General features: G+C 42.3%; 1 protein-coding gene across 1 annotated transcript in view; it reads right to left on the bottom strand.

The window, feature by feature from the left end:
• The window catches only part of sema5ba (sema domain, seven thrombospondin repeats (type 1 and type 1-like), transmembrane domain (TM) and short cytoplasmic domain, (semaphorin) 5Ba), a 163,563-nt gene that overhangs the window by 23,364 nt on the left and 118,193 nt on the right, over window positions 1-22,006 (bottom strand). Inside the window, exons 10-14 of the mRNA XM_061088125.1 lie at window positions 16,593-16,728; window positions 15,136-15,343; window positions 14,834-15,041; window positions 1,561-1,678; window positions 233-417 (exon numbers count right to left, since the gene is read on the bottom strand). Coding sequence (XP_060944108.1) covers window positions 233-417; window positions 1,561-1,678; window positions 14,834-15,041; window positions 15,136-15,343; window positions 16,593-16,728 — 855 coding nt within the window. The remainder of the gene's footprint in view (window positions 1-232; window positions 418-1,560; window positions 1,679-14,833; window positions 15,042-15,135; window positions 15,344-16,592; window positions 16,729-22,006) is intronic.

Here is a 22,006-nt window from a genome sequence, read left to right as displayed (position 1 = left end):
ATCTCTTAGTTTTTTTCCTATTGATTAAAAACATCACCCAACCTGCAATATGATGGATAATGCATTGGTAGTATCTGTTAAATTGCAGTAATTATAGTTTTATTCATACTATAGGTCCATGATAGGACAGGTGATCCACAGTCAATTAAACCTTTATTATAACTGATTATAAAAAATATTGTTTTAGTGCTGATGATAGTTGTTATTGTTAGAATATGATCGTTCTCTATACCTCGAACAGTTGGCGACTTCGATGGTGGCGCCCTCACAGTTTTTGCCTCCACATCGAGGGGCGGGGCTGTCACAGGATCTGGAGCGACACAAACAGGAACTGACTCCATCCACGCCATCGTCGTTGTTGCAGGGTTGCCACGGCGCCCAGGGTCCGAAGCCCCCATTGGTGGTTTGATTCCGCAGCTGGAAAAACAAACATCATCAGTCACGAGGGGCAAACATCAGTTAGAGTTATTTCACCAATTTTCATTGGATATAGATACATTTATTGAGATTCATCCATCCATCCATTATCTATTCCACTTATCTACTAATAGTCCAGGCAAAGTAACCCATTTTGGAGCAAAAAATCTAATTAATTGTAAAATAATTTTTTTCATTTCATTTCTATGAGGTGTCCAGAACAACTTACTAAAAGTCATAAGAAATCCTAGTTGAGGAAATATGTTTAATTCTCATCAACTTGTGCCAATAAGGCCAGGCAACAATACACCCCAATGGGGCTATTTTTTCCCTTTACTCCTATCAAAATGAAACTTTACACAATGAAAGTACGCATGAAGCCAGGAAGTTTTCAGGTAAGAGGCCAGTCTAAAAGCAGCATTGCCATCACCCATTGGCAGTAGGATGATTGGATGAAGATTGGGCCAATGTATTGTCACTATATGGAATGGTGTTTCTGCCTGTGCAAATTGGGACATATTCAATAAGTATGGATCTCATGTGCATATTCAAATTCATTTCAAAAGAAACTTGTAATACAAAAGACCATACTTTTCATGTATACTTTAACTATGTAAAGTTTAATTGTGGTAGGAGTAAAGGAAAAAATTAAGCCTATTTGAATGTATTTTGGGCATATTCGATTAGTGTATAGCTCATTTGCATGTTAAAATTCATTTTCAAAGGAACTTGTAATACAAACAATTTTACTTTACATGGATACTTTCACTGTGTAAAGTTTCATTTTGAAAGGAGTAAAGGAAAAAAATAGCCCCATTGGGGTGTATTGTTGCCGGGCCTTATTGGCACACATCGCGGATTGATGAGAATTAAACATATTTCCTCAACTAGGATTTCTTAGGACTTTTAGTATGTTGTCCTGGACACCTCATAGAAATTATCTATGCTGAAAAAAAATATTTTACAATTAGTCGGTCGTAAAACGCTGCTTGCCTGGACTGTAAGGGTCGCAGGCTGCAACACAAACAAACATCCATTCACCCTCACAACTACAGTCAATTCAGAGCCCCACTTCTTCTGTACGGCTGATGAAAACAGCTGTGACGCCGTGTTTTCACCATGCTGCAGTGACGTCCTTCTTACCGGACAGACGGTGATGTTCTGCTTCCACTGGCTCATGTTGGAGCTGTCCTCCAGCGTGGTGCATCTCCGCTGCCTGAAGTCCCAGCCACAGTAGGGATCCCTCGCATCCAAGCACAGCCTGCAGGGGACAGGAGAGGAGGAGGAGGAGGGAGGAAGAGTGTGGTGTCAGCAAACTGAGTAGTTGTTCCAAAAGACAATCGTACACAACGCTGTGAATGTACCGGACTAGAACAAGTAGAAACACAGATACCCTAAAAACCACATATCACAGCCCTATCGCGTATTAAGTCTATACACATTTTGGCACTGTGACCTTTGACCACCGTGACCTTGGACCACCGCTCTTTCAGATTTTGAGCATAAGTCTTTGCAGTAGAGGATGGAGCTGCAGTGGCGAGGTCCTGCCGATACACCCATGCGCCCAATCGTGAGTCATATCTGCCAAACATGACGTCGGACCATGTTTTTATTTCATAACTAAAGAAAACCAAACTCATACGAAAAACACCCGATCAAACATCAGTGTGACAACAACCTTTGAGAACTTGTACTCTGACTGTTTTCTTTGGTTCATGTCCCACTCACTGACAAGGAGGAGACGGCCTAATCTGCATCCAACCCCTGGGCATTGATCCAGACATTTTGGATTCACTTTTGCGGAGCTGGCACGTCGTCCATCTTGACTGCGACTCAGTAGACTTTGCATTCAGGGTTAGGACGAGACTCAGGTTCATCTGTCTCATAAACAACACCACACACGCTGCATCGCACAAACTGTGATTAAATGTTTGCGAACTCCTCCAGTAAAACTGAGGCCTAATAATGGCTAATGAAATCTAAAGCTGCTAATGACGACGCTGAGCTGCCAGAGCTGATGTGGACACCTCAGACACGCAGGATGAGAGGAGTGTGAAGAACTCCTCTTTGTCTCCCTCTTTCTTACTCCCTCCTCTCCTTCATCAAAGCGTCGCAACTTCCCTTCCTCCGTTCTCTCCATTCAGCTTGTTGTTTTTATTTTTCTCCTCTGCTGGCACCGACCATCGCGGTTTATTTGAAGAGCCCCGCGGTGTTTAGCCTGGAGGATGAGGAACCTCGGAGTGTTGTTACAGCTCTCCGTGCCACGTCTGAGGCTCCACAGTGAGCCACGAGGTCGGCCTGGATCCAACGGACATTACTGCTTAGCCAGCACATCAGAGGTGACCCCACAGACTGAGGGCGAGCGAGCGGCAGGCGAGGCACACAGAGGAAGAGAGGGAGAGAGAAAGATCTGTGGCACAGCTGGAGGACGACCACTTCCTTCCAGAGCGAGACGTACTGCCTGCTAACCTTCCTCTGTGTCATTTTAATAAAGGGACACTATTACAGCGACGCCGGATGCAATCTCCAATACAGATAAAACAATAATCATAATGAGGTTGGCCACATATTCACAGTTCAGTGATCCTAATAGTCCATTTAAAAAGGGCGCAGGGAAGAGCGTGTTGCCATTTTGGCTCAAGGTCGACCATATTGTGTCTGGGAAGGCTTTGATGCGTGGCTTTGCATCGTCACCGTGGCCGCAGAGTTCTCATTTGGTTTTCTGATTACTAACACACACACTTACACACACGCACGCACAAACTCTATTACAGGGATCAGCTAAGCAGAACAATTTATAAGTGCGTCGTTCAAGGATGGAATAAATAATGTTGTATAAAAGGGGAGGATTTGAAGCCTAATTAGTTTTGGGTAAAGAGCGCTGCGAGGCAGGCCGGGGGGCGTCCGACCTCAGGGAACTCACATTTAGTCCTGATTCACCCTGTGACTCACTGTGACGCAGAGGGAAATACCAGTCAAAACATTAAAAAGCTCAATCAACAACAACTCAATTGCCGTGTATCCCAGTAAGAAGAGATAAACTTTATTAGCTGGATGGAAATTCAGAAAAATTGGTGACAGGGATGTATAATTAAGGGGTCAAATCTTAAATGCTGAAAAGAAAACTCATTTATTACCACGTGTATGAGCTGATCATAGCAGATTTATATACAAAGTAGAACCTGTACTTTTTGGGTAAGACCCCTTAGTTTCCACTTGAGGCAAATGTTGAAGCAAACTTTATATACTTTATATTTTGGAAAGCGATGTGCTTTTACCTTATAGGCAATAGTCTGTCAAGGTCCTACTTGTTAACATTATTCCACGAGGAAAACACTGGTCTGTTAGGAGAAAGTTTGGAAAAACTTGACTGGCCTGCAAAGAGTCCTGACCTCAAACCTAAAAAACCTTAGACAAACAACACCAGTGCTGCAGCTCACAAATGCTGCTGTTGTCGGATGAGAGCAGATCTCCACAACCAGGATCAAGAATCAGGTGTCAAGCCTTGAACCAGAAGCACACAGGCTGTTTAAGCAGTTGACTAAATAATCGATGACAATGTCCAACTGTCCAAATACAAATACTGGCCATGTAGTGTATTGTAGTGTATGTAGTGTAGGGGAGAGGCGGTGGACTAGTGGCAGAAACTTGGTCTATGGGCAGAAAATGTCTCTCGTTCTGTTTCTCTGGTTCGACTCCACGGAGAAACAACAAAAAGACGAACCTGGATTGATCTGTCCAAAAATCCAAGAGGATTCTCCCTACCCTGTCTAGTGCCCCTGAGCAAGGCACCTTACTCCCCCAACCATCTGCTCCCCGGGCGCCGTACATGGCTGCCCACTGCTCTGTGTGTCCTGCACCAGATGGGTTAAAAGCAGAGGTTAAATTTCCCTCCTTGCATGAGTGTGCTTGTGCATGTCTGTGCATGTGTTTGGGATAAATAAATGTATCTTAATCTTATTTCTAATCAGGTTTGGACTTCCAAAGTTTACATCTATTTCTTGTGTATTCATGGACACACAGGTGCAAGAGAAGAGTGGGTGTCCCGCCTCAGAGGCTGCGTCCTTTGGAGCTGAAAATGAGTCTGATGTAAAGAAGAATCTCTCTTTGTGACGCCAGCTTGTTGTGCATAATTACAGTCATTCACGTTTTTCTTTTTTCATACAAAAGAGGTCATCTGCACACTGTTAAGCTCCCGATAAATATTTTTTCTCGCAACGTTTTTCGATTTGCAGACGTGAAAGCAGAAAACAGTCTCTAGTAAAGACGGGCACACCAGGGGAGAGAAGCGCCAGAAAATCATAAATCTTTTTCAAATTGAACAGGTGATGATTTGACTTGATTGCCGTCTCTCCTATAAAATACAGTTCTCTGCCGCAGCTCCTACAGATCAAAACGCTGCCTTGTTAAATGAAAGAATAAAATTGTTATTGGGAGTTTTACAGTGTGTGGACTTGCTCGTCTGTAAATCTTGTATTAAACTGGATGATGTGACATATATAGGATGCATAGTATATTCGAGGTTACTACATGGATTTTGAACAGAACACACTCCTGTCTGATCTCATCCTTCACTCCAGTTTGTTTAATTAATGAGAATTTCCTTTTCGGAGAAGGAGAAGTGGGCGTTTTAGATCTCACTCTGACCTTTCTGCAAATGCATAAAACATCAGCCAAATCCTCCTGATGCCTCTTTCTGTTAAAACACAGCTCCTTAAAAGTCAATTAGAAGCACTGTGGGTGGACCGAGGGCCGTTAGATGGGAATAGAAAAGCTAATTTCTAAACCAGGCGGTGCAGAGGGCTGTCAGCCGAATCTGCAGATACACCGGAATTTAAGAGGGTGTGTAAATGGTAAATGGTTTTGTATTTATATAGTGCATTTCTAGTCTTGATGACCACTCAAAGCTCTTTACAGTACAGTCTTACATTCACCCATTCACACACACATTCATACAGTGCATCTATTAGCAGCACTTTGTGGTTCTATGAGGGGCAATTCGGGATTCAGCATCTTGTTGCCCAAGGACACTTCTGAGTGCATATGGGGAAGACTGGGGATCGAACTGCCGACCTTCAGGTTGGAGGACGACCGCTTTACCCCTCAGCAACAGCCGTGTGTGTGAGCAAGTGTGTGTGTGCATGATCACGCATGTTTTCTGAACACCTGCTCATTGCTGAACACTGTAAGCGCTTGTCTTTTTGCTGTGGGTGTGCCACAGTTTGTGAGAGAATCACTTGGACAAGTCTACCGGGCACCGGCGGATATTTAATTCAGCAGCGTGCGTGCCCGGTAGCTCACTATATCAAAACAGAGAGGCCACGGAACATGGCCTGTTAAATTTTAAACAGACTGAGCAGCAAAACCCAGCAGCCCATATAACAATATGTCTGGACGATTGGCACCGGAACATAAATCTGCTCCTTTCTCTCTGTGGGTGTGTAATTGACATTTTAAATCATTTGTGAATGCTGTTAAAACCAGTGTCTCCTTTTATTACAGGGCTTTTAACAACTAGACATAAAAACAATAGTTCCCCTCGCCTTTAATGACAGGCCTTCAGTGTGTAATTGCAAATATGATCACCAAAACTGATAAATTATGGATTGGAATCTGCCGTTATTAAGTGTAGCGCTGAAACTCTGGGAGTATGTCAGTAAAGGCTGTCTGGAGGGTCTGTCTTATTTAAACATATGTGCACGCTCCTGCCTCTCCACACAAGCGACGTCTTTTTTTCTCCCCACTCTCAGGAGACGACCACTGACAGCCTCCCACTCCCCGGCCTCTCTCTGTGGGAGAGAGAGTCTGTCCCTGGAATTTTTTTATTTTTTTCACCTCTCCACGAACGTGCTGGGCTGAGCCGGCCATTTAGGAAGTCCGTGATGATGAATCGGAAGCACAGCGAACTCCTGCTAGCACTCAGCCCTAATACATCCAATTAGGCCCAGTGGGAGCCAGGCTGAAGACTGATGGTACCCGGTCAAAAAAACAAAAAGTGAGACGGCTGGCTGCCAGAAAGTCCCTGCTGTCCCTGATGCACGACTTTAGTCCCTGGTGAATAAAAAGAAGCTGAAGCATCACGGAGAAAGAAGCTATTGCTGAGACAAGCTACGAGACAGAGGAAGAGAGAGTAAAAGGAAATGCTTCATAAGTATATAAGAAGGTAATGTGATAGGAGACAGAACGACATGGATGAAAAGATCAACCATTTCCATTTATCTGACTTCTTTTCAGTTCATCCTAGTAATGCAAATATAAACAAATATTATACAAATATAAATAATATATAATATTGCATTATTGATTGGCTATAACATGGAAGATTACGTTCCTCATTATGTTGATACCATACAGATCTACTCACATAGGTGTGCTTCATCTAAATTTTATGAATTATTTTCCTAATTCTAGAATGGGCGCTTTATAGTTCAATACTTTATATTTACACCGGGAGTCTCTACGGAGGCCCCCATGTTTTTTTTACAAGAGCCTTAACTCGACAAATTAAACACCTTTTGAGTTTTTTATGACAACTGACAGCTGACAACAGGTTCTATTTCATGTTGTTAAATCGGAGGATGAGGTGAGGGGAATTCAGCTGCAACGTGTCACCTCCCCACTAGATATCACTAGATTCTACACATTGAACCTTTAATAAAACAAAGCCACCAGTGTTGTGAGCATGTAGACACCCTACAGTCCAACCTTCAAAATGAGACAAGCATCAAGAGATCTGAGTACAGGTGGAGTCTGATACTTTGAAGACTACATATTTTACAAGCTACCGGCTCCAGATACAAGAATAATGTTTTTAAATTAGAGCCCGATGGATTTATCGGTTGGTAGAAGCCTTTAACAATGTGTTTTTTTTTTACTTCTGCTGTGTGTTATTTTTTTAACCCCGTTATGCAAAAAAGCTACTGATGAGATAACCATAACATTTTGTGCAAGGATCAGGTAAGAACCAATTAAAATATCCTTTTTTAACATTGCGAGACAAGTCTTTTTTTCCTCTATGGGATTAATTTCTGGATCTTACGAAACAAGTCATAGAGGGCACTTATATCTACTTGTGTGTGCAAACACCATTGCCTAGATATTTTTCATTGGCCAATATATCCAAATCAGAAATGTTTAACCTCCGTATCAGTATTTGCCCCAATAATCCCTGTTGGTCGGGCTCGAGTATAAATTATTGATATGAGAATGTCTGACAGTCTTACTTTGGTCAAGTTAAATTTATCTTAGCAAATGATCAAAAGGTCAGATCTGTTGGGAGCCCTTGAGAGAAGTGGTACTTCTGTCTTATACAAATAATCGTTCGTGAAACACTGACACCAATTTGCACATAAAAGGACAACTGTTTGATATGAGTCTGTCATCAACTTACATCAACTGGCTTTCAAAGTCACTTGCTTGTTTTGGATTTGCATCGTTCTCCCTGAAAAGGAGCAGAGAGTATTTTGACTTTGTCAGTATCAGGGAATTTGAAAGGTGGCGAGCTGGTGCCTGACATAACGCCAGTCGAAATCAAGGCATAAAGAAAGGGTGGACAGAAATTGGGTATGAGAGAGCAGGAGAAATGATTACAGTGCACTGCAGCCAGAACAAAGCCTTTAATAAAAGCAACAGTGATGTGGAGCAGTAATAAATACATCCACTGTGTGAAAACCATCACTCTGCCTCCCTCAGCCCTTGGCTGGTGAAGTGTTCCTCTGATTGGTCATAGAGGCTTAGCTGCTGTGAACTCCAGAGGCCTGCTGACAGGCTGGCAGCCTCCGCCAACAGTAAATTGGGTTTGCAGGAGACTGACCTGTAAGTTCCCCTAGTACAGGAAAGTTCACACCTCTGTACAGGGGTCCTATAGGAGGTGATGCTGAGGAACGAGGAAGTCTCACATATGCTGGTTTTAACAAGCAGCCATGAGCCCACACACACACAGACTGTAGCAGAGATCCTAATGGTCAGTGGTTTTCCTCTATGGCCACTTAGTGGTTTCCTAATGTTTTAAACTCTTGCTGCAGGCGGGCGGAGCTGCCTCGGCCTCACGCTGCTGCCAGGTCAATGTTGGCCACAAACAACCATACACATGCAATCACACACAAACACAGCCAAAGCCCCTCAGGCGGAAATGAAACCAACACCAAATTCCACCTCTTAATTATAAAATGTAATGTTTATGGAAGCGGAAGTGTGAGTAGTGATTTGGCTGAAGCAACAGTCACTACAAAATCTGATTCGTACAATTTCCTTTACCTCAACATTCTCCTCATTATTTACAGTGTTTCCTCCATTGCTGCATTATTGGTCTCTTCTGTTTCCAGATTCTATCTTATCGAGCTCCCTCTCACGCTATTTGCTCTCTCTCCTCATGTCCACATGCATGAAAAAAATATTCGGGAATCCTTACGTTGAACACTTTCCTTGTCCGACACCTTCAGTTTCAACAGATGTGTTAACAAATTCATCAAGAGTCCAGAGAGCCCGTGAATAAAGGTGCAGAAACTCAATCAATGCACCTCAAAGCTTGTTTTGCAAACCACCATCTAATATTAAATAAAGAAGAGCGTGAAGAGAAACCAAAATCAGCAGTACAACTGTCAGAGTTGTTTTTATATCTCAAGACAACTTCTTAACTTTGACGACTCAGAACCAAAATGTTGGCATAATGTCACATTTTGCTATGAGACTAACACTACATCCATTTTACTAGGCCTATTGACGATCTCTGTCCACACAAGCATTTTGGCTCTGTATCCATTTGAATCCACGTCCATATCAACATGCCTAAAAACACATATTCACTACATGTACACTACACAGGTATTTATACACAATACACTGGTCGCCAAGGTTGATGCTGTCTGTTTTCTTCTGGAAACGGTCATGTGAATGGAGGTTTACAAATGAGTGATGGGTGCCTTGTGTAAAAACAAAAACGTAGCAGTGTGGATGTAGCCCGAGTCTATAGAGCCAAGACGCCATCAGCACTCAGGTTGCTGCTTTTCAGTCATAAGTCATAACGACATGTCGGTTTACCTGGTTTGCCTTAAATCAAACTGGTTTCTCTCCTAAGCAGCAAAGAACAAGCAAAACCAGAAATCGACTCTGCTTTCAAAGTTGGCTTTGTGGAGCACTGTGCTACTGCTCTTACTGAGACCAACAGTTTCATCCATCGTCTACCTGGCAGCGTGGACAACAATCCTTCCTTCAGCATAAGGGGGTAAGAATAGCCCTGATGGATGCAACATTGCGACAAAGCTAGCAAGCTGCTGCCGCCCAAATAAATCACGGCACTAACAGAGGAAGATAGAGAGATAAGGGCTGGATGGAGGACGGAGTGGTGCTGTTAGCCAGAGGTGCCAATTGGCCAGGTCAAATATAATTACCACAAATAGAGGACAAACACACACAGGCTAGGGTTGTGCGCACCCACCCACACACACACACACACACACGTACACAAGCTGCAGCATTTCTCTGCGAGTTATCACTAAAAGGCTACAAATCACAGGTCGTTGAAAGGGTTTCCCAGCGTAACAGAAAAAGCACTTCAGTTAAAGATGTCGACGTAAATGTTACTCCACTCTCAGGGTTGCGGGGCTCGCCAGAGTTGCCAATAAGGATCAATAACAAAGGAAAAAGTAAACATTAAACGCACTTACACATTATTGACTTGTGAGTCTGCAACAACTGTACAAGCGTCCAAAGCCATATATGTTTTTGTGGCCGAAGCTGAAAATATAAGATTCGGCATTTTGACTCTGATTCTGTATGTCAATTTACATACACACACAAATAAAAAAAAAGGAAGAGAGAGAAAGAAAAGAAAGAAATCACCTAAACTCTTCACATTACAAATTTTTTGGGGGAGATTTTGCTGTCCAAAGAGTCTCTGAATTACCATCTATACCATAGAAAAAGACCGGTTCGGCTAGTGCTCCCATCTTGATGGTGGATCATGATCTTTCTGGATGCTGACCATAGACTGATCATGATTGTAGCAGGACTGAGGACATATAGTATTGAAGTAATCCTTCAAAATGTTTACCCTCATCAATGCTGCTAAAACCTTTATCTTGATGATGTTTTCCTACACTTGACATCTATTGCACTTCTGTCCGTCCTGGGAGAGGGATCCTCACATGTGCCTCTCTCTAAGGTTTCTACGTATTTTTACCCCGTTAAAAGGGTTTTTAGTAGTTTTTCCTTACTCTTGCTGAGGGTTAAGAACAGAGGATGTCACACCATGTTAAAGCCCTATGAGACAAATTGTGATTTGTGAATATGGGCTATACAAATAAAACTTGATTCATTGATTGATTGATACACGAAGCAGGTTTTACAACCACAGATCATCCATTATTCTGTTACTAGAAGATAAGTTCTTTATCCATACATCACGTCCTGCCTTCGCTGCAGCGCCCAGCACATTACTGCGTGTGACGGTGAAAAGCAGCATGTGTGGCTGCAGATGAGCGGCTGTCGGCTACGAAATCATTGGAGTGTATTCAGCTGTTATCAGCGCGCGAAGGGACGTCAATGTGACGACCACACAAGACGCAGGGGAGACGAAACAAAAAAAGGCTCATTCAGGCAGCAGCACAATGAAGGGGAGTGTGTTCAGGCAGAGTGGGACGGCAGGTGGGTCTTTTTCACGGCGTCTGAATGGTGAACACCCAGAGAGATGGATGGATGAAGAGAGTGATAAAGACAGAAGTTTGTTAGAAAGTAGAAGCAGAGTTTTGTGGGAATGATGATGCAGAGAAAGTAAAGTTACTGTAAACGCGTCTCTACACCTTTCCCAATTCCTAGATGGTATTGTTCCAATTGTTTTGGCTGAAAGAAAATGTATTTTGAGCATCTTGGCTTTGTGACAATGTATTTAAATTTAAAGGACCCATATTATGCCCATTTTACCACAGTTGATATGGTTCCTTGGGGTCTTGATGAAATGTCTGTAACATACTTTGGTCAAAATACCACAAGGATCATTTAAAACAGCAGCGTTTTTACCCGGTCTAAAAAAGCCCTCCTCAGATTGACCTGTTTTTTTCCAGAGTTTTTGGGACGGTTGACATGCCAGATAGCAACATTAACGTGTAGAAGCACCACAAAAGTGGAATTTTCATAATATGGGCCCTTTAAGATAATTATTAATCTTGGAGTTGAATATTCACGGTGACTATGATAAAACTGTTTCTCCAAGCCATGAATATAATCTCTAGTCTGTTATCACAGATCACAAGGGGATCTCAAGGACTCTAAAACATCTTAAAAGTTGGCTGATCCCCTTCAATTGATTCCAGTTAATCGATAATACACATATTTTTTTATTTCATCCAAAGGCAGGAACAGATACTTTCCAGAACCCTAAGTTCCAGGTCCACTCTTGTCCATGATCAGATACGATGGAGTGAATAAACTAAATCTCTGGAATCACTGTGTTGTAGGAACATGTGCATGAAGCAGCCAGTCAGGATTGTACACTAGAGTTAAATGATCAGTCTCCACTTTGCAGGATGTGTTGTTGGACAAAACAAGCAACTTTTAACACATCCCCTTTATTTACATAGAGATACGTCCATTGCTAAGCAATGCAGCAACTATAGGGCAACATAGGGCAATCTCTCATGGTCTGCCACTTTATCCAGTCAATCTCCTCCCAGAGGTTCTGCTGTAACTGTAACATCATATAGAAACTTACAGCAGCCAACTTGGAACAAGTCTCTTCTCAAAAAGTTCTGCTATTGCTTAATGTCTTCTTTGTGACGAATGATCTTGGCTACACTGCCCCCTGAGATGAGCGGTAGTACTGCTCCTTTTCGTGTGTCTCGTCTGTTTCGTCCGCATTCGTAAGCTTTCAGAAGACGTTCACGAATATGGAAAAAATGAACAAACAGACAGAGGGCTCCATCAAACCCTAAATGACCAATGTCCTTTGAGGCTGAACCCCAGATTGTCCCTGATGGCTATCCCGGCAGTTTGTGATAGAGTTAGCACAGCATAGAATTGCGTTGTAAGAAATGTGTGTGTGAATGTGAAAGTGCTTTGTGTGGTCGTTAAGACAAGAAAAGCTCGATATAAATAGAGTCAATTTACTATGTTCGACTAATGAACACGCTGACTGTTAAAGACAATATTAGCTGCAGTCACATTCACAAGCGTCATTTAACTTCCATTTTCTCTCTTAATTCCATGAGTCGACCTCATCCCATCTGCCCTTTCCGACTCGCTCCCAGACGAGTCCCTCCGCAAGAACCTCGGGTGTCGTACTGACAGACAGGTCGACATCTGTCGTGTTCCGTTGCTCCCTTTGCCTTTGGTCGCTGTGCATTTCAAAGATTGTAAGAGAGAGCGAGACGCAGAGGTGAGCAGAACATTGCAAACTGGATTAAGGATGAGCGCATTCTACCTCAGACCCCCCCGCCCCTTCTCTGTGGTGCCCTTGCAGCGCACTCTTATCATTTCGCCACACTGGGTCTTAAATAGGACTCTGGCTGCTCACTCTCTGCATCTGTAGTTCTCATGGGTTTTCTGGCTCTTCCTGTTCTTGTCTGTGTCTCTCTCATCTCACATATTTCAACCACATCATATTAAATGCACCATGATGTCTGTAAATGTGTACGTGTGTGTGTGTGTGTGTGTGTGTGTGTGTGTGTGTGTGTGTGTGTGTGTGTGTGTGTGTGTATGTGTGAGTGTGTGTGTGTGTGTGTGTCTGGTTTTAGTAGAAATAGCAAGCTGACTCATCAGGCAGCGCGCATATGAGAACTCGTCCAAGCACCAACCCACGCATAGATCACACCGATTGGACTGCTCGCCACACACACGCGCATGCATGCACACAACGGAAAAAAAGCACGGAGCCATTTGTATGCTAAAATGAAGTCGACTTTGAAGAAGTGAGGTGGCCGGCGGAGGATCCAGATTGAAAGCGCTGATGAGATACAGAAGGTTGGACAAACAGCCAGTTAGCTTTTCTCCCCTCACTCACCCTTGAGACGGGAGATTTTCACATGAATATCACTGAAGCTGCAGATTGCAGAGTAACCCCCCCTCCGCCTCTCTTTCTCTCTCTGCGTCTTTGTCCCTCTCTTTCTCACAAACATACCTTCAGAGAAACTTTCCTGGAAGTTTAATTCTCTTACATACACACACACACACACACGCACACAACACGCACGCCTCTTGTTCTTCCTCTGACTCAGACCGAAACAAAAGCCAGGACAGTACTTTCCCTGTATTATGCAGAACTTAATTAGTTGGGGGAAAAGAAAACGGCACAACAAATTAATTTCCTCTGGTGAGCAGATGCCGCCACAGTCATTCGTCTGCTTCCATAAGGACTTTAATGATTATAGGCGAGGTCTTCCCGACATTAATTCAAGTTGAGGACAGATAATTACCTGCAATACCACCAACCACGTTGAAATGAACAAGACACAGACACGAACAATTGGAAATACTCAGCATATACCGGGACTGTGTATATCCCCTATTGTTTATTCTGTCTTACTGCAGAAAGCAAGACAACTATACTGTGCTTTCCGTATTCAGAAATTGAAGACTGCTGTCCCTCTTGTGGCTCTGCACTATTTGACTTCAGAAAGTTAACAAAACACTGGATCTCAAACGAGCTGAGGAAGCTGCTTAACTAGAGGAGGGCCTACGGGTACAGGAGCAGAGGCTGCCTGAAGATCCTGAAGTGGGAAACTGAAGGGAGATAGTTTCAGGACAAAGCTGGAAAACAATCTCCTGCAGATCACAGGTCTCAAGGCTTAGAAGAATCGGGCTTAGTGAAACCAGCCTGGATTCAGTCGGGGAGAGGAAGATGCTAGAAAAACTGTTCTATGGCCCTGAGTGACCAAAAGAATGAGATAGTATGAGGATGGAAAAAGTTTGCTCCATAGTGTGTCATGACTCGCACTAAGAGAGAGCTCAGACATCACGATGGAGCTCACAGAAGGGATGCTGCTCCCTGGAGCTAGTTGTTGTGGTCTTGGTGTCTGATTAGGATTCCTGCTACATGCACCGTCCATAGGAGGTTTCTTGATTCTGTTCAACTATGGACAAGAGTCTGGAGTGGACCCGAACCTCGCTGGAGGGATTAAATATCCGACCTGGAATGGGAATATCCAGGGAGCTGGAAAATATATCTGGGAACAAGAGTGTGTGGACTGTCTTGCATAAACTGCTGCCATGGTGACCAACCCAGGATAAATGGGAGTCAAAATTGACAGATGGATTAAAACTACTTCAAACATAAAGGTAATACCAAATGTAGAAGGACTGTAGTAACTGGATGTGACTACAGTGTGATTGATAAAGTGTTATCATCTATATTTGAATAGATTATGGTGATTTCTAGATATTGGATTAAATATATCATGTAGGATGGATTTTATGCTGTACTTACATCTCAGTTTTGTAGGTGGAGCATCTCTCCAGTGGGATCTTCAGCACTCGGTTGTTTAATCCGACAAAGAGTGACCTGTCACTGTGCAGGATCTGCAGGCTAAAGATTGGTTCTCGTACCCCTGGTGGGAGGAGCTCCATCTCCTCCAGGTAGCAGCCTTGCAGGTTCTTGTTGGGCGTAGCCAGCGCCTTCAGGATGGTGCCATATTCTGATTCGACAAGAAGGACGAGAAGATATCAGAGACATCTCGAAAAATATACACATTTAGTCAGAGGCGTGTTCCTCTCTGCTTGTCTACATACCCGTGCTGATGTATATAACATGGTAGAGCGTGTCCATGCCCTGGACGATGTCCACCACCAGGTTGGAGAAGCGAACGTCATCCTGCATCACCAGCGGATCAACAGACTCCGGCTGGACCACGTCGTTCATCAGGTAGAGCCTCTGGGCGTCCTGCAGGCTGCGCTCGGTCAAACCCTCGTTGGGACCCTCATCATTTATGGTACCACACTGGGAAGAAGATTGGGAGAGGAGGGTGGGATGTCAGAGATGAATGTGAAAATGTTGGATGGATACAGAAGAGAAGAAAAAGAATAATGGAGAAGCCCCTCACACACCTGTCTTTGTACTTGGAATACTGCATCAAGGCTTGAACTTCATTACTATTCTCAGTAAGTGCAACTCTTTCTAAACCCCTCTATGATTGTGATTCGACCAAAACCACACAGCAGCATAATCAGACGCTGCAGACAAAACAAATATGAAACAGAACCCATCTGAAAAGCTTTGTTTGGTTTACAGAGCTCAGCCGTGGATATCAGCTCCTGTTCAGTCCTGGTGACATAAAATGAGAGATCGATTTGCTGGTAGATTCCACTTTGGATCTGTAGTCGGATTTTGGAACCAAAGCAATAATAAACGATAAGCAGGAGATGTCTGATATCTTTACTATTGGATAAGTGCAGCGTGTTTTCAAGTATAAATAACTAGTCCCCTTAGAATCTTCAATTATTTGTGATTTTTGCAGCTCACAACAAATGAATTTGCAGGAACCTCTTCAAAAAAACATGCAAAAATGAGTGCTCTAAATTATGGCAATACTTAAAATAAAAAAGAACGTTTAAAGATTTAAAATATTTTCACAAATAATACTGATTGTGATGAATATTTCATATTACTATAATTATTGTGAATTACTTGTCTCTTGGGAGGCAGCCCAGGGTTGCCCAGTTCAGCGTGTGCATGTGATTATCGTGTCTGTGGGGGTTTTCTACAGGCTTCTTCCCACAGTCCAAACACATACAGATTAGAGTTAGGTTAATAGGACACTGTATTATTTTTTATTTATTTTCAATTTCGTGTAAGATGTCAAAAACGCCCACTTGCTTGAATTCTGCAGACATTTTGCTGCTGTATTCTCACATGGTACAATTCCACCATTCTGCAAGTTTTCAGTAGGGGCTGGCAGGAAAAATAAGTTTGCACTTTTCGCACAAGTTTGTACATCTCGCACAAGGTCAGGCCCCCTTTGACCCTTAAGGAACAAGCAGCATGGATAATGACCTGATGTCTGAATAAGATTACAATTACGATGATAGAATATTTGTAAAATTGTGAGAATTTGAAACAAAGTGATCAAACTCCTGGAGGAACTAAGAGACTAACCCTAACCCTGTGATGGGTTTTGTCACAGTTTGTCAAAGTTCACGATTGTGGAGAGCTGAACTGTGCAAAGACAAACGGTGAATGATAAACTGACCTGGAAGTTGTGGATGGGGTTGGGCGTGGGCAGCCAGGTGGAGCGAGGGTTTTCCTGGGAGCGGAAGGGTCCGTTGAATGCCTGGGTGATGGCGCTCAGGTTGAAGGCGCACACTGCGGATGCTGCAATACTGTTTCTATATAGTGAGAGATAGATAACAGGGGGCAGAGTGGGGAAGAAGGACGGGTAGAGATGAGAGGAGAAGACAAGAAGGCAAAAATAAAGACGTTATTTCAACAGTGGTATTCATGTCATTACAATGTCGGATGTATATGAGAAGCCGTATCAGAGTAATAAAGCTTTTTTGTAATGTGTTGTGTTCCGTCCTCTTAATGGAAGTGCTGTAGTTTCAACCTGCACCGAACAGGAGCTACGTGGCAGACTTGCTTTGGCTGCAGGGTAAACTATGCTATCAGCGCCGCACAGTGAATGGGGACAATATTAAGCTGAGGATATAGTAGGCTGTTGCACAGATTATGAGCCCACATACACACACAAGCACACACAGAGGTGTTACATACAAGAGCTAAACCGCCGGTGTGTGCAAAGTTATTATTGCGACGCTCTCCCGCCATAATGTGCAGCGAGGTAATGAGTTTCCTAACTTCCTGCTATACTGCTAACTGCTTTTTTCTCTCTCTTCCATATACACCCAACGCTTCACTCAAACAGCTCAGTGCCTTGACACGGGTCGGGAGATACAAAAAATAAAGTTGATAAAACACGGGTTAGCAGATAGTGAGCGATACCATTTTGTGTAGAGAGCGAAGCCGAGGCAGGAAAGGAAAAAACCTCATGTTGCTTTACCGTTAACTGTTTTTGTGCCCGAGGTAATATCAATCAGTGAAAGCTACCAGCGAACAAAGCTAAGGCACAAAAGGCTGACTAAAATGATCCCCAGGGTTTGGTCAAATGTTTTTACTGAGGACTAAATACTTGGTTGTCAACCCTGATTCAAAAAGATTTTTATGACACAGTCACTAATCTCTGAGCTTGGCAGACCACTCCGTAAATTCACAATGATGACAGTGACAGCTACTGGATTACTTTTGAAACAAATTTAGGATAAAACTAGAATTTCAGTCAAGCGGCACCAAATTACATACACTTCATATATCATAGATATCAGTGCCCTAAATATGCTGTTGTTGTCCATCAAGATCCATACATTATTCCATGTGAAAATATGACGAAAATGTTGAAAATGCTTTAATAAAGAAAGTGAAAACAAATCTGCACCAATATGTAATGGGTTCCTCCATCATACATAACACATCCTTCCACCAATATTTGTGGCATATATTTTAGTATATTTGTGCAACCTTCTGACAAACAAACTGACCCGCGGAAAGAGTAGAAAACATGACCTCCTTGGTGGAGGTAAAAGTTTTAATTTGAAAGAGCTCCACTTTATATGATTTTAGATGACGGCTGATTTATGGACCGTGCACTGATGTTCACTCTTGACCTTAGGGTGAAAAATACAGTGAGAAAGTCTAATTAATCTGATCTTTAAGACACATCGATGTTAAGTTGTTCTGATTCCAGCATCATGTGTATGATCTCTGTTCTGCTATGACATAACCGAGTTTCCGATCCCTAACATTAATTGGATTTCTAACATTTCATTTCAGCTTAACAGAAATAAATTAAGAATCGTGGCATGCAAAAATCTTCATTTTCACCGGGAAGATGATTCTCTATCGTGCTTGAGAAATGTGCGTCTGTCTTCATTTTGTTTTGAATACCGGTTTCCCCATGAGATCCACTTCAGGATTGTGAGGAAACAAACGTTGCGCTGTCATTACCTCCGAGTGGCAAAGGGCTGATCAGCACCAAATGAGCTCTGGCTAAACAATGAGGGAAAGCAGAACAGGTTGGTCCGCTGAGGGACTCGCAGGCTGTTGAGCCAAACAGCCTCCAGCAAAATGACTTTTATTTTATATTTTCCGTGGAGAGTCTGAAGCAGAGTGAGCACTGTGGTAAAAAATACAAAAAAAAACTTGAGGAAACCACAAATAAGCTGCAATAACTGAGCAGCAGCCGCAACAGCTTCATACACTCACAGTCTGACATAATAGGAAGTTAAACTGCTGGCTTGTGGTCGAACTGCAGCTTCAGCTCTGCCACATAAACCCTGAAGGTGTCCGCTTCATTTGAGATTTCTACTCGCTGCACTCGATGACAAGAGACCCGAGTGTAAGCGAGCGTTCAGACGAATACAGTCTGGTGCACTAATGGATGCAACACATATGTTTCAAGTCTGTTTTAACGTGATTGAAAGCTGTTTGACATCTGCTGTGCTGTTTGCTGGTGGAGCTGTGTGAACCCGGCACACCATGATAATCATTTTCCTTTTAAAAGGGAAGGATCACTGCTTTTCCTCTCAGACTCTACTTAATATCCTCTCGTTTAACAGAATTCATCCCAATCCGCCTCTCAGTCATTCCCTCCTTGTTTTGGTTTCTAATTTGTTCAAACCCTTTTTTTAGCAAATCTTGACATCCCGCGTTGCTTTGGATTTCTGAGATGCAAGCTCTGGCTGTGCATGTCGCTGTGTGAGAGAGAGAGAATCAGCAGGAAGCTCCGTCTCTGTTCTGTGATGCACTCAACAGATACACCTGCTCCCACTTTCTCTGCTTCTTCCCTCTTCACTGGAGGTATCAGTGTGTACAGAGGTATCCCTACCCCCCCTCCATGTTCCCCAAACAGCATGCACTGAGACGTAAGTATACATAGGGATAAAGTTAAGGTTTTTAAAGGTACTTGTAACTGTACTTTTATTACATTTCAGTGAAAATGTGCCTTTTATTGAACCACACTTATCACACAGCTCTAGATGTTAATGATCCAACTATTTCATGTAGTAAATGTATCGAATATCATAATTCCAATAGGCCTCTGCAGGTTATTCCCAAACTGTGACTGGTAACAGGAAACATCCTGGGTGTCTTGTATATCACCTCTTGGGTTTGTTTTGTTTTAAATCAGAAATATTCTACAAATGTTTGAGATATTTTGTGTACTTGTTATTTTATTCTACTGTTTTATAAACTGTTCATCTTTTGTGCTTTCATTTTGTTACTTTAATTTGTATACATTTTTTGTGTTTGTTAAGCACTTTATAACTTTGTTAAGAAATGTGCCATGAGTTTGCTATTATATAAAAACCAAATGGGACATAGGAAATAAAAATTGCCAATGCTTTTAGTGCACGAGTATTGTTATTCTGTGTCCTGTATTTTTCTCTGCGTCGTATTAAGTATTTCTATAGCCTGGTACATGTTACTGCTCCATTGTTGTACAAATACTCATATATGAGTGTATATATATGTATACACATATTAATATTATGATGAGATAACACGGTCCTTATGAAAACACTTGACACTGAGTCATACCCACATACTACACATAGTCACACACTGCTCTTTCTTCAAGACTTATTTAAAATAAGAAATAGACATTAATACCAATCTTATTCTGCATATCAGGAAATTAAAACTTGTTTCCCCTTCGTCAGATACTTCACTGCAGATGCCAAGATTGTTTTCTTCATAAATTTGTTGGATGCATATTTAGTTTAGCACCAAAATACACATTTATTTCTCACTCGGCTTGGATGTTAAGCACTCTGCCAACCACAATCAGTGCAGATCAGCCAATCGCTGAGTCTGGTCTGATAACCTGACATGTTTTCAACCAGACAAGACTATATGATTTATTTATTATTGAGCAATTTATGTACAAAATATCTGTTCTATTGTTACATTAATCCAAAATGTATTCAGTTATTTCTAAGATATTAAGCATCCCACTGCATTGTTAACCTCCCTTACAAACCACTTTGATCAACATTTATTTTTAATGTGCAACATAAATAAACCACTTTGACTAGAAAAAAATTGCATAATAAGCATTTGATTGGAGAACAGTGGGTCCAGCTGAAACCTCAGGTTTTAGGCTAATGCACCTAACCTCATTTTATGTGGGGGAGAAAAAGGGAACGGCTAAAACTACAATAGGCCAATGTTTCAACTTCAGTGAATACCTGCATCGCAGCAGAAAAGGAAAACGGCCCACTCAGCAGAGCTGCACGGCTGCAGAGATTGAACCGCGGCTGCCGGGATTATCCATACATATTTTTATACAGCACAACAATACGCCAGCAAAAGCATTAGCTTTGGCCCAAAACAGTCACATTTAGAGTCAGCCTGAGTCAGCAACACCTCCACTGAACAAGAAGAAGCACAGGTACAACCACTTCCACAAACTCCGGGTGTTAGATTTCACCTATCACGAGGACAGTATAATGATATGAAGGCTTATTTTATGATTTGAGACAATTTTGATGAGCTGTATTTTTTTATCTTAGTCTGACATGACCTGTTTTCACAATATTTTCAATTAAATGCAAAGCAGGCCTGAAGATATTGAAACTAAAGAAAGCACAAGAGGGGCTTTCATTTAAAAGAAAATCTGCATTAGGAATGATACAAAAAAAATAAAAATACACAAGTCCCCAAACAGCAGATTCTGTCAAACAGTATTCAGATCAGGCCCGGTCTGCCACTGCGGACCTGCAGTTCATTTCAAGGTAGATTTGATGTCAGTGAGTTGATATGATAGGTTGTGTAACATCTGAAATATTGTACAGCTGCTGCCCAGTTTATAATTCATCACCTCCGTCAAATCTGATCTGAACTTGGAGTCAGTCACATATTTTCCATGGAGAGGAAGGAGTTCAGGATACTGTGGTCTCATGTCTCACGTCCCAGTGGATTTCTACTGCATAAAAACCTTTGGCTATAAAGAATAACTAAGGTCCTTAATCTGGCTGCACAGGATGACGTATGACAAAGTCTGATGGCATAAGCAACCCCTTTTAGTTCATAAAACTTAAGTAAGACAGCAAATGTCTGCCAGGAGAGACTGTTAAAGAATATGCTGCATTTTTCCAAATATGAACAAAATCTCTAGCAGGTTTTTACCAAACAGAGTGTTGCAGTTTGTTTGCAAATTACAAACCAAGTCTTTTCCACATCCATAATCCTGCTGCTGAAGCTTTGATTAGTCTGTTGTTGCCGGAGAAAACATCAGAGACGTATAGACAGTTCAGACATCTGGAGCATGTGTAAAGATTACCTTTTTATCGTGCTTTCTGTTAGTTTGTAAATTTAAAATAGGCTTTACAAGTTTCAGGAGTTAAACTGGAGGTCTTCACAATCAAATACATCCATACATCATTTATATGTCGCGCATGGTTTGAGGGTTACAGGGGGAGCAGGAGCCAATCCCAGCCGACATTGCATGTATTGTGTATTGTAAAATACTTTTACCCCGATCTTCTTATGATTAAATGCACCATTTCTTTCAGCCTCCTCATCCCTGCTCAGCCTCTCAGATGTGAGACC

The sequence above is a fragment of the Limanda limanda genome, chromosome 16, assembly GCF_963576545.1.
Source record: "Limanda limanda chromosome 16, fLimLim1.1, whole genome shotgun sequence".
Lineage (NCBI taxonomy): Eukaryota > Metazoa > Chordata > Actinopteri > Pleuronectiformes > Pleuronectidae > Limanda > Limanda limanda.
The sequence above is the reverse complement of the archived record's forward strand: the minus strand, read 5'-3'. Positions and strand labels throughout refer to the sequence as shown.